A 13304-nucleotide genomic window follows, 5' to 3' on the forward strand; every position below is an offset into this window, starting at 1 on the left:
TATACTATGTTGAAAAAAAATGCGATTTTTCAAACATGTTGTAAAAACGTGCCATATGATGAAATAATGTAAAGGAGGGCGTGAAAAACACTCCAGAAAGGTTTTCTTTGAAAAAAAAATCATCATGAATTTTGGCGCAAAAAAAACACCTTACTATACTATGTTGAAAAAAAATGCGATTTGTCAACATGTTGCAAAAACGTGCCATATGATGAAATAATGTAAAGTAGGCCGTGGAAAACACTATGGTAAGGTTTTCGATGCAAAGAAAATCATCATGAATTTTGGCGCAAAAAAACGCCACAGTATTTACTATGTCGAAAAAAAAGATTTTTCAACATGTTGTAAAAACGTGCCATATGATGAAATAATAATAACATTTGTGGTCACATTTTGGACGACATACAAAACTATGACGTTTTTTGAGCCACATGCTATACCATGACGTTTTTTGGGCGACATGCTATATTATGAAGTTTTTAGAGCGACATGCTAAACTATGATGTTTTTAGAGTGACATGCTATACTATGACGTTTTTTGGACGACATGCTTTTCTATGATGTTTTATGGACGACATGCTATGCTGATACGTTTTTTGGACCAAAGGCTATACAATGACATTTTTAGAGCGACATGCTATACAATGATGTTTTTTGAGCGACATGCTGTACTATGACGTTTTTAGAGTGACATGCTATACTGTGACATTTTTTGGACCAAAGGCCATACAATGACGTTTTTAGAGTGACATGCTATACTATGACGTTTGTTGGGTGACACTCTATACTATAGGCTTTTTAAATTGACATATTACTATGACATTTTTTTTGTTTTAGTTATTTTTTGTTTTTTAGCAACATATAAGAATTTGAACAGTTTTAAAAATTACTATACTTTTACTTGTGCAATGAAATATTATTCTATGGCATTTTTTAGACGACATATACTCTGATGTTTTCTTGAAAAACATACTATTTTGACAATATACTGCACTATGACATTGTTTGAACCACATATCATACATGACAATTTTAGGCAACATCCTATCACTTTGCACTTTTTGAACCACATAATAATCAGTTGTTTTTTTTGCCGACATGGTATACTATGAACTACAGGCCATACTATGTTATTCTTGAAAAGTATACTATACTTTGACATTTTCTGAACTACATCCTATACTATGACGTTATACAGAGAGTGCTTTGGTTACATGTTGATTTATAATCTAGATTTTTTTCTGTTTTGTTTTTTGACGGGATTACCACAGACCTGACCGTGAACACCGTTCACCCACCCGAGGGAGACGCTGCCTAAGATCTCAAGGCTGCTTGGTCGTAGTCTTTCTGGTCCTGCTCCAGAACGCCTTCATCAACTACGTCTTCTTTTGAAGAGGCCCTCAGATGCTGCAATCTCTGACCTTAAGGAGGAACTGCTACTTTCACTCTGTAACGAGACGGCGGTTATTTTAAAGACCCAGCTCCTGGCGGCTTTGAGTGAAAGTTTAACACCCATCAAAACGGAACTACAGACAGTTAAATCTGAGCTGTCGGTCAGTATTTCAAACATCAAGTCCAACCCGGCTGCGCTAAAGCACGCTGTGGGTGAAACGGAAACTTCACTCTCCACATCACCGATGACATCGTCACACTCCAAAGCAGAGCACCTGTCTGCTGAACTTTTAAAAGTGGACTATAAATGTGAAGAATGTGAGCAGCAGCAGCCTGTGAGCAGCAGAACAGATGTGATCAGAAAGAAGTCATTTTCTTTTTTCTTTTCTTTCTAGAAAGACTTCATGCTGTCAGATGCAGATGTTGGAGCTGATTCTGATCTTTCAGGATAAATAGCTGCTTTTCCTTCACAGACTTTTCAGGAAATTATTCTCTCAGGTTTTCTCTGCTATTTATATTTTTATTTTCTGTGATCATTTCATTATTTCTTTATTGTAAAAATAAAGTTTGAGGCATAAAGACTCATTTAGTTGTTTTAATCCTGAAATCTTTGATGTAGCAGAACTAAACTTCCATTTTCCTTCTTGTACTTCTGATACTAGAACTATACGTATCTTCAACACGGATCATCTGCTTTTAATGAATCAGCAGCAACATCACAACAACAAATGAGACAATTTTCAACAGATTAATGAAACTGATGTCATTTAAAACTATCAGTCTGTTTTAGTGTCAAATTAAAGCCGATTACTGACTAGAACACTGTTACTGTTTTAATCACATTTAAATTTCCTCAACGTTACATTAATGTCAACCAGCCAGTTTTATGAACCACATTACAGGAACACAACACACTTCAGCTGTTTACATGAAACTCAACACATTAGCTTGAAGCTACGTTAGCTTTAATCAGGCTACGACCGAGCAGCTAGCTCGGTTAGCATCGCTAACATTAAAGCTAATATTTACTATGCTAACTTTCTTCTCTGGTCAACACACACTGAAACAAACTCCACCAACATCTGGAGTGCATGGCACACATTACATCTGACACTAAAGCTGCATATAAAGTGCATTAAAAGCGGCACCGATACGAAAATAAACATTTACTTACTGAACTATTAGAGTCCTTTCAGTGTCTGCTGGTAGAATCAGCCGAAGGTAGAAAACTGGTTAAAACAAGCCAACGGACAGGAAAACTGTCTGTGGAAAATGTTGTGCTGCTCCACCGATAAATAAACCAACAGTTATTATATCAGAATTAATCCAAACGAGGAGAGCAGAGTCTCTGCTGCTTCCTCCATAGGACCTGTCAATCATTCCAGACCGGACTGTCAATCAAGTAGTCCCGCCCCCTGGCTTCGCAAAACTTCAACGCTCTATAAAAAAATCATTATTGATTTATTTTAAGATCGGCCACCTGAGCTCTCATTTTGACCATGAAAACTCACGAAAAAAATGTATGTACAGTCTATGCACCGTACTCTGTTTGGCTCCACACTTGCTGATGACCACTTCCGGTCTCAGAAAATGAAAAAACTGACCCTTTTTCCGTTTCTGTCTCTTACTGATTTTACTTTCTTGTTATTCTAAATATAAAACGAAAATCAAAGCATTTAAAAAAAAAAATCGTATATCCCTTTTGGATCATGAAAAGGAAAAACGCCTTGTATTTCAATTTTAATTTTTGTATTTTAAAACGAAAATCAAATAACCACTCGTTTTTTGTTTTACAATACCCGTTTCAGAACGGAAAATCCAATTACCAGATCCGTACACGGACCTAGTAACCACAGCCTGACTTGTTTAATATAAAACTCGACTCAAAAATATACACAGTGAACTAAGGTTTTTTCAAGCAAGGATGTACCTGGATGTTAAAGCACTTTACTGCATTGTAAACGTAATATATAACTAATCAACAACCACTAAACAAAAAGAGAAAGACACCAAATCAGACTATTTGAACAATTTATTAATATGTAGAAAATGTATTAAAAAAGGAACTATATAGTACATGTTTAAGTCAAACTAGAGCTAAATTTGACAGTAATATCCAAGGTTATCCAACAACAAATCCTTAATTTCAGCTTATATGAGCTTTTCAAACAGTCAAGATCACATTTTGTCAACATTTACATTTTCATGGCAAGATTTCAAATCAATGCAGTTACAATATCTGGCTCATGTAACATATCACCAAGTGGTGGCAATATCAGTTCATCAACTTGTGGATGGAAACCCATAAAATGAAGCATTTATTTTTTTTTTGTTTTTGTTTTTGACACCTTATAGGACTTTGTGTTGCATCAGTTAAAGAGAAACTGGAAATTAAATAGCAGGGAAATAATTAGGGATATTAGGTTTGCTTTCCTATTAGCAGCTGGGTACAAACGATGATAGTGTGAATGTATTCTGTTCACTGCAACAGAAGTTTAAACAGTGGGGAAGATAGTCTTTTTGAACATAATGTCAAAAAGTAGAAATTTGACACAATGGAAAACACAAAATACAGACAAAATGCCAAATTAACATCCCCTCGACCGCCAAAAAAATCTGCTGGATCACACTTTATGTGAGAAAGAATCTCTTTAAATTATGCATAATATCAAGAAAATATTTCAGGCTCTTTTTTTCTTTGCAACTTCAGGTATACCTTCAGAACAAGACCATTAGTTTTGCTCAATTTCAAATTATTTGTTTTCCTAAAAGCTGTCGATGATGAAAAATATCACTAAGTTTTTTATTTATTACATTAATGAATGTAATGAAATTTAATGTTTGTCCCATGCATAAGGACACTTTAAACAAGTGCACGAAGAAAATAAGAAACTTAAACTGATGGATTATTGGAAACTAAGTAAAATAATTGTAAATATAACATTAGCTTTCTTCTCGAAGGACTTAAGAGCACCTTATAGTTTGCAATGAGAGAGATCCCTCACAATACAAATGACATTCTGTTCCCTTTCTTCAAAGCTCCCCCACCTTTGTTCCTTGTACAAAAACCTGCTGAGGCAAACTTCATCTAAGTAGTTCATGAAATGAGTACATAGAGAATTCTCTACTCTATTATAAATCACTATGGGAGATGGATTGCATGAGGGAGTCTGAAACAGTCACTTTGACACTAAAATATGAATCAGACCTTTGAACTGTCGCATGTTGATCATCAGGCTTAGAGGCTGATAATCAAAGTGATCTATGTCTTCTGCCTTATAAACCATTACAAGAGCACCTTTTACTCAGATCAGTAAAGAAACATAAATCAAATTGAAACATATTCTGAACACATTTGTTATTTACTGTCAAGCTCTTGACTGCAATTTAGTCAACATGCATTAGGCTCCATCCATCCTTTAGCACAACATTGGTTTAAAATACAATGGTCAAAATGGAAACATTCAAGCGGGCTTTGTGAATTAGTTTGCATCTAAAGGGGGACACATCAAAAAACACAGTATCTTCAACTCTATATCTACATGAGTATATTATTAGTAGTTTATAGAGGGGAGCATTAACTATTGTTTTCAAGTCTAATGAGGAAAAAAAAACAAATGCAAAATATACAGTCGTGATAGGAGGCAGCTTTGCTGGTTTGCTTTAATGAGGAAGGTGAATTGGAGAAAGTAAAACAAATACAGAAGAAACACTTTCCAGAAAATCAAAGAGGAAAAAAACAAGTATTCGGAATACTGTATATGTGAAAACAAATGTTGCTTGCAGTGATGGCGGCATTCATTTCCATGGATCGTAGTGGACAATGCTTTTTGTTTTTATCGATGGTGTAAGAGGAGATTTGGCCAGTTGTGTGTAGTTTGTCTTGAAACTCCACAGAGATAATTTTGCTCCCACAGAGGAGGCAGGAAACTACAACAAAGCAGTTTCCACAAAACTGCAGTCAACTAACTGGCATTGAACACTTTGTGCAACACTGTGAACACTGAATGAAACAAAATGTTCGGTAGGCATGCTGCAGATTACACCCGCCCCAATTAAAAGAATACATTGTCAGCCATGTTTGCTGATGTTCTTTTTTCACTGGGGAGCTTAAATTGTGAAGCAAGTGAAAGAAGAGCACAGTAGAAAGACTTGGCTCCACTCCACCAACTATTTTGCTTTCTTTGTTAAGTTCATTTCAGCTAGCAGTGGGAGAGAAGCCAGGCTAAAATCTGCACCATGCCCACCCTGACTTTCTTCTGCATAGAGTTTAGTGATCACAATGCATAAAATAATGCCTGGGGACACGATTACCATAAAAGTCCCTGAAAAAATGGGATTCTAATTATACAGGAAAAAGCTGCTTCAGTGACTTTGGTGACAGAACTGACTGGCGTCTCTCCAAACAGTAGGCCAAGTCTTTATTATGCAGGTCTTTGGTTAAATGTTAGATCTATCAGCACCATCTCTGCAAGCAAACACAACATCTGCAACAAGGTTGAAACAGTTATTAAGTGATTATTTGCTTGAAAATAAAGTCCAGGAAATACTAAGTGCCCATGACCAACTAAAGAAATTAACTGAATAAACAACAATAGCTTTGCTGTGTTCCCACTCACAGTGCAAATATTGTCAGTGTGGCTACCTATAATAACATAATATTGATGATTATTTTCATTCTGCTTTAACAGTTAACACAAAAAGATACTGTAATCAACAGTGGAAATAAAACAAACACGACAGATGGTAGTAAAGCTGATTGCTGGTGCACTGCTTTGTGATTGATGATTCTGGATGTTCGATTTTGCTTTTAAATGCTAATTTTATCTCATTTCCAGTATTTGTCATCATGTTTATGTTACCTTAATATAGGGTCAAAAACCAAGGCATCAAATCATATTAAGTAGATGGACTTTGTCACAATATCAGTTATAAAAATATATATATATTACAGTTAAGGGTTTTAAGGGCATATACAGTATATTTTTAGTTAAAAGTGTTTTTTGTAACGGTTAAAATAACGCTAGCTCTCACGCTTGAGGGCATTTCTGAGCACATTTCCTCGCATCCCAGGGAAAGGCAAATCCCAGATTAAACAGAAACAAAGCTTCTTGGTTTGCCTTTCCTTTTTTTTTTTTTAACAGCAAATAGAACCATTGTCATTCAAAGTATTTAATAAATTACATACAGTGTCTTCTATCGTCTGGGTAGAAGTACAGCAGGGAAAGACAGCTAAAGCCGGGCAGGTGCAGAGATCAACAGAGTTCGGACATCGGTTCAGCCTCTGCAATTTCATCATCAGATCCACAGTTATAACAGCTTATGATAGTTGGTAGTGTATTAATGTGTTTTATTATTTTACAAATCTTAATAAAATATTAGTAGCTTTTTGTAATAACCCACAGTAGCCTTGGCGCTGTTGAATTACAGCCTGCCTTTTCTATCAGTGAGGCACACAGATTGCAGAAACTCAACACTAAACATCATCTGAACTCTATTCATCCATGACTCTGGGCTGGACGGAGGTGGTTTGTTTATACAGGGGCAGACCGCCTCCTCTTGTTGCTGATGCTACGGAAGTTGAACGGCCTGATCTTCATCTCCACAAAGGGAATAGAAAACTCATGGCCTTTCCAGTGGTACCAGTTGATACCCTGAAAGAAGCAAAAAGTATGGTTTTTAGAAGCTGCTCCAATCAACAAGACTTTTTAGTCGAGAAGTGGGTGTTAGAAGAAATAACAGGAAAAACAGACCAAGGCTGAAGATGAAAATGTTATATTTTCAGTAAAGGGTATTTTAATTACAGTTGAAAGAAGCAGTCAAAGCTGAAAGGCAAACATCCTGATTTAACAGCTAGCACAATTATGATCTTAGTGTAATTATAGTCTCATTCTAGCCCTGTAAATCCCCATCATCATCAAAACCCTTCCATTTGCAGCTTTCCTCTGAAATTTCTCTCTTCGTGTCTTTAAAACTGTCCATCTCTGCTCTCACCTGTTCTCATTTCATGTCATCAAAAGGCGAAGAGAAAGGAGCAGATCAGAGCGAGAGACACGGTGATGCTAGAAAGCCTTTGTGGTTCAACCTAATCACAGCTTCACACAACACCTTAGTGGCTTTCTGGAGCCATTACAGCATGAAGCTGAGAGAGAGGCACATCACACTTTGGTCAAAAGGAGCAGAGAAGCCGTCAATACTCCCACCTCACATGTACTGAACAAAAAAGATGTCCATTTCAGACTGAAAGTAGGACACTGGTGTTTGTTATTTCAAACCAAACACAGTACATGCTTCTTTGATGCCTCAAATAAACGTTACATTCCACATAAATGCATCAACAAGTTGAAATAGGGATGTTAATGGCTAGTTTTCTGTGTTTAATGCTTTGGAGTTTGCCAATCACTGAGTAATTATTTTTGGTTCTCTCATTAATATTTCAGTAACCTGACATTTACTTCATCTCTTCTTTACATTCTTAAAGTAACAGCTGATTTTGCAGCAAATATTAAGTTCCAATGGTGTTTTATCAATATACAGACCAACTGTAAGTCATTTATTTAGCAATCAATCACATATTAATATTAATTTTGACAACTATTTGTCAAGGGAATTGTTTGAACTTTATTCCAAAATTAAAGTCAGTGGAGAGTGTTAGAATAGACTAAAATCCCACAGAAAGTGTGTGTGTGTTGACTAATCAGTATCAAGCAGCTTCTTCTGTACTAGTTTTATTAAAATTAGACAAGTTGTGTAGCAGGTTTGGTGCTTTGACCTTTTATTACAAGTCTTCCATCAGGCCAATCAGCGTAGTAAATATAAACATGATGTCTGTGGCAAATTTCATGTGATTTAAATGACTAATTTTTAGCCTTTCAAAGTGAAAAGTTTTACCCTTTAATCTCTCTCCAGTAAATTGTCCATTTATGTGAGTTTTGTAAACTGCAAAAACGCACTTTCAAAATGCTGCCCTTTTCAAATGTTGGCATGTTGTTCAAAACATAGTGGAATGGAAGTTCTGGTACTTTTTATGCTTTTTAAACAAAAATCAACAGAAATTACCACAATGATCCAAGTGTGAGCAAGCAACACTGTTGAAAACATTGAGGTAAAACATGGACACTGCTTCTTGATGTTCAGTTTTTTGAAGTACATTTCTAATCATGTCAGCACCACAGAAGAATTTCACCTCTTCTGCACTCAGGTGGCAGCTGAAATCTCAGAAACCAGGAGTTCCCGAAAGCAAAAAGGAGCTGTTACAACCCTATTAACCTCCAAGTCCTCCCACTCTGAACATTTTACAACAAATTTACAGTTTTTTAAAATCTTTTTTTTTTTTTTTTAAGTGACCTTAAGACCCTTATTATGTATCGTTGATAATGTGTATTCCTCAATATATTATACAAGCACAGACCTTTCGGGGACCCTGGAGTTCTGGGGTCATGGAGCAGCTGTCTACTGAATTCATCCTTATTTTGTGTTCTTCCCACTTACAATACAACAAGAAGTGTGTGTGCTTCTCTGTCGGCAGACCAAACCCTATTTTTTTTTCGAACATACGCCACAAGATCTTTAGCATAATTATAATAGTTTACCTGACTACTATATTCACTACATTCACTCTGATTAATCAAGAGACCAAATGGCAGACTGACCTGACTGTGTCTGGACTCGCCGTATTTGCCGTTAAGGTTGGCCCGGTGGCAGTTCTTGTACCACCAGGCTCCTTTGTATGACAAGGCACAGTTAGTGACAGCAATGTCATTGTCTCTGTCTTTTGTAGAGAAGGGCCGGCCCTGGTGGTAGCTGAGGGAGTCACCTGGGATCAGAGGAGAGACAGGTGGAGAGCTTTAAATATCAGCATATGCTGGGCAACACTGGCATATGGCTGCAGTGAATAACGGCAGGAACAGGGGACATAAATGACCAGGCAAGCAGGAGGGAGATAGAGAGACATGAGAGGAAGAGAGAGGAGAGAGACCCTACTTCAGGCTCAATGAATCTATTCTGGCAGAGAGGATTATAATTACAAACATGAGGGGATGACAGGTAATTCTGGCGTATAGTCATGTTGACAGACAGAGAGATACATGGAAAGAGAAGACACGAGTGGAAATGTGGATGACTGCTGAGGCGGATATACGGCATCAAGCAAGACAGAAAAGGAGGCAAGAGGAAAAAATGGTAGCGGAGGGATAGAGCCCATTTTGACATAAAAGAAGGTTAATATGGCAGAAGCTCTCAGTGTTGGCTGTCCTCACTGGTTAAGTGGGTTGATTTACTCACAGAGCCAAATTGAATGCAAAATAATGAGGTATATTAACAGATGTACACATTAAACATGTAATCGGCCACATACCAGCGGTGCCATTGTACTCTCCTATCCTGAGCTTGTAGAGGTTTCTTGCATCTCCAATGGAGAACTTGTCATAGTTGGCGTAGACTGACTGTTGTCCATCCTTCATGTCAATCCGCAGCTCGTAACGGCCCTGAGCAGCAATCTTCTGGATATTGTCTAGACCTGCAGAGAAACATCACGTATTTTAGATTGTTGACACACAATATTAATCTCAACACGGTTACACCTGCTATCTGAACTCAGCTTTTATCTTCCAATTACACCAGCATCCACTCATTCAATCACTGACGAAACATTTGTTTTTGTTGTTTGAATTTTCTATTTTAAAGCCAGATTTGGAAGCCGCAGCTAATATTGTGATTAGATTTCTGTGGTGTCTGGATATAATCCAGTGACAAAAGTGATGCAGGAACGGATTTGAATGAATGTGGATCAGAGATAATGTAAAACCCTTATGTGAAGAATGTACAGTTTGTTTGTTTTTAAATCTGTACTTGCACTGCAGTGTTTTTCTGTGACAGAATATTCACAGAATAATATTGTTTGTACAGGCAGCTTTGTCGGTTAAAGGTTTGAATCCCGATAAGCACTATGTCAGACGTCTTTGTGAGCTGGTCTTATGGCTGTACATGATTGACGCTGTTGAGTGGTGGACACTACCACCACCAGCCCTTCTGCAAATGCCACATGTTGCAACTTTGTGAGATATGCGGCGTTGCTCTCTATCTGAAAGGTAGCAGATAGGAGGCTCGTTTGAACTCTGACAGCCGATAAGGCCCCACACCGACCTGAGCGATTGGAACTGCCTTCACTATCAGATTACAACAAGCGGCCATTTGGAAAAGAACCTCCTTCTCTGCTTCACCTCCGATGGAACCATCGTGTGTGCACTTTTTCTGAACCCGGGAAATGTTTTTAGGGAAAAATAAACATAGTCAAGCCTTTACTGATAAGAAGCAGAGGGCAGAAATCTGTTGCAATATGTCAATGGAAAGCAGATAAAATCTATGTTACAACCCAGTGGCATTTAGGGTGGCAGGGGAAAAGCAATTGTTGTAATAAAATTGTGTTTAACACTCAGTCAGCTCTAATTCCCACTGTATAATCTCACTGTATTATCAGCAATTAATCTACCACCCATCATTTTTAGCTTTTTTTTTTCTCTTAGTTTTATGGGATCAGACTCTTCTATTTCAAACTGCAGCGGTTAAAAATGCATTTTGACACACTATTGCACTCTCGTCCTATTACACTACCAATATTACCATCTCATCACATTTTATTACCAGCCTTCCTCTCACACTTATGTAGAAACACGGAGGGTTGAATTAAAAAAAAAAAGAAAAAGAAAAAAAAAGCGAATGGGATAATGATCACAGATCGCACACGGCCACCCTGGTTTCTCTCCGTTATTACATCATCAAACTGACATTGTAGTCAGCGTGAAACTGGCTGAGGTCAGTGAGTAGGGAGAATAGATTGCCCTGAAGGCAACAATAAAAATGGTCATTCTCAAACTGTATCAGATAATAATGGAATCTCAATTTCCATATTCTTTACTGCTGGCCAGTTAAGTGCCTCTTCTTTTCAGTTTGAGTGGATTTAATATCAATGTTTATGGTTCCTACTGTCCAGTATATTGCTATTCTGTGTGCAGAGGCAGCGATTAGCTAAATGTTCCCTGCAATAGCTCCCCAGGGCTACAATAGTAACCTAATCTCTTGAAGGAACAGTGAAGGTCAAATTCACTGGAACTGCAGAGACCATCTGTATGACGATACTTATTTATATGGATGATAAATTCTAAAGAGGACTTCTTACATAGTGAAAAGAAGTATATAGATGAAAAGACGACATGACAGAATTATTTGTTATTTTGATGTGAAAGTAGCTACAGAAAATATTCAGCAGTGCAGGGACATTCAGAACAGTCACACAGAAAAGTATTGCCTATTTGTGTTTAATTTTGCATGTTAACGTGAGAATACATATGGCCATGGGCATGTTACTGTAAAGAAAAAACTGCCAAATACTTGCTGATTTGGGCCACATCTTGTAGCATTTATTGTCGCAAATCCAGACCTATGACCACAATGCTGTAATGGGTCTGGCTGCACCTGATTAGTATTCTGCTACAGGGGGAAAATGTTCTGGCTCATTTAGATTTCTTCAAACCAATCACAGTAATGTGGGTGGGTGGTGCAAAACCCAGAATGCAGCAGTGGTGCCGTGGCAAAATAGTGTTGGGGGAGTTGTTTTGGTGTAATGGAAGCCAGCACTGTCAAAAACTAGCTAATTCACTGAAGAAAAACAACCAACACTATCTTCATTCGTGAAAGAACTTGGAAAATTCAGCTCGTATGTTGCCAGCATGGAGGTGCCTGGTGTTGTTTTCTGTAGTAAAGAGGTTTTTCAAAATGGTTATACACATTTAGCGGAAGAGGAGGACAAAATCGCATGTAATGCTCAGAGGAAATGGCTGGCTTACTCTTTAATACAGATGTTTGAGAAAAAAAAAAAAAAATCAAGATTATTAACCGTAAGCAGCACTGTGTATTCGTAGGGAAGCCCAAGGATTTTGCGCTTAGTTTAAACACTGGACAGTTTCTCATGGTCAAAAATTTGTCCCTACATCAATAATCTAACTTCACCTGTTTCATAAGATTGCACAATGAATTTTCCTTGACAATGTTTGGAAAAACTAGGAATTTATCGAGATAATTCTGCAATAGGCTATTTTCACAGAAGACATTTCATTATGTCAGAGTAGGGGAAAAAAACAGGTGCAAATAATAAAAATGAGGTTTTAATTTCATGGTCCTGGTATTGTTGATACTGACTCACACTATCCAGGCTTTCCAGAACACCTGCATAGCAGACAGCCTTTGTAAATGTTATTTTCCTACTAGCTTAATACTTAGCTAATAGTAATTATAGTCAGTGCTCACAAACATTTTAACCGGCAGATCAACAAACGAACAAGTACACTTCATGCAGCACTTCCCACATTTTGTGCTGTACACCGAGGCTGCTGTGTTCCCTGCTGTCATGCTATCTGTAATCTGGCATTATGGGGCAGCTCTTCATGCTCCACACCCTGAGGTTACATTAAGCTGCTTTTTTGCGCTGAGAGGACACAGTCACAGTATAGCAAAGAAGAAAAATAGGATGGATGGGAGGGAAAGTGCATCCTAGGAGGCACCTAAAAAGTAAAGCAAGGCCCTAGAGATGAAGGTACCCTCCTATGGTGTACGTTCAGAAGTGGTGAGAGGGCAGATTGTGGCTGATTCAGCTGTAGTGGAAACAGGTCAGACGAAATCTTGCACTCACTGCACCAGATATGTGCAGGCATCTATAAAGTGTATTGTACTGACACAGCCAGTAAAAATCAGCCAAATCTGTGCCAGGACGCCTCTTGCAAGATGCCTTCAGGTGCCTCCGTCAGAAAAGCCAAAGCACTCCTGCCACTTCTTACCTCACTATCCACACTTTATTCTTTGTGGTGTACAAAGAAGATTTCTCTGTGTATGGTGTGTACGTGTATTGTCATCAAACA

The 13304-nt window shown here is 37.7% G+C and overlaps 1 protein-coding gene across 9 annotated transcripts in view; it reads right to left on the minus strand.

Moving 5' to 3' along the window:
* Positions 1 to 3406: 3406 nt before the first annotated feature.
* The window catches only part of tnr (tenascin R (restrictin, janusin)), a 181968-nt gene continuing 172070 nt past the window's right edge, over positions 3407 to 13304 (minus strand). For all 9 annotated transcript variants that reach the window (XM_055014368.1, XM_055014374.1, XM_055014373.1 and 6 more), the window contains 3 exons: positions 9749 to 9910; positions 9045 to 9208; positions 3407 to 7046 (listed from right to left, as the gene is read on the minus strand). In XM_055014368.1, coding sequence (XP_054870343.1) covers positions 6927 to 7046; positions 9045 to 9208; positions 9749 to 9910 — 446 coding nt within the window. In that variant the 3' untranslated portion in view covers positions 3407 to 6926. The remainder of the gene's footprint in view (positions 7047 to 9044; positions 9209 to 9748; positions 9911 to 13304) is intronic.

Source organism: Amphiprion ocellaris, chromosome 10 (genome assembly GCF_022539595.1).
Source record: "Amphiprion ocellaris isolate individual 3 ecotype Okinawa chromosome 10, ASM2253959v1, whole genome shotgun sequence".
NCBI lineage: Eukaryota > Metazoa > Chordata > Actinopteri > Pomacentridae > Amphiprion > Amphiprion ocellaris.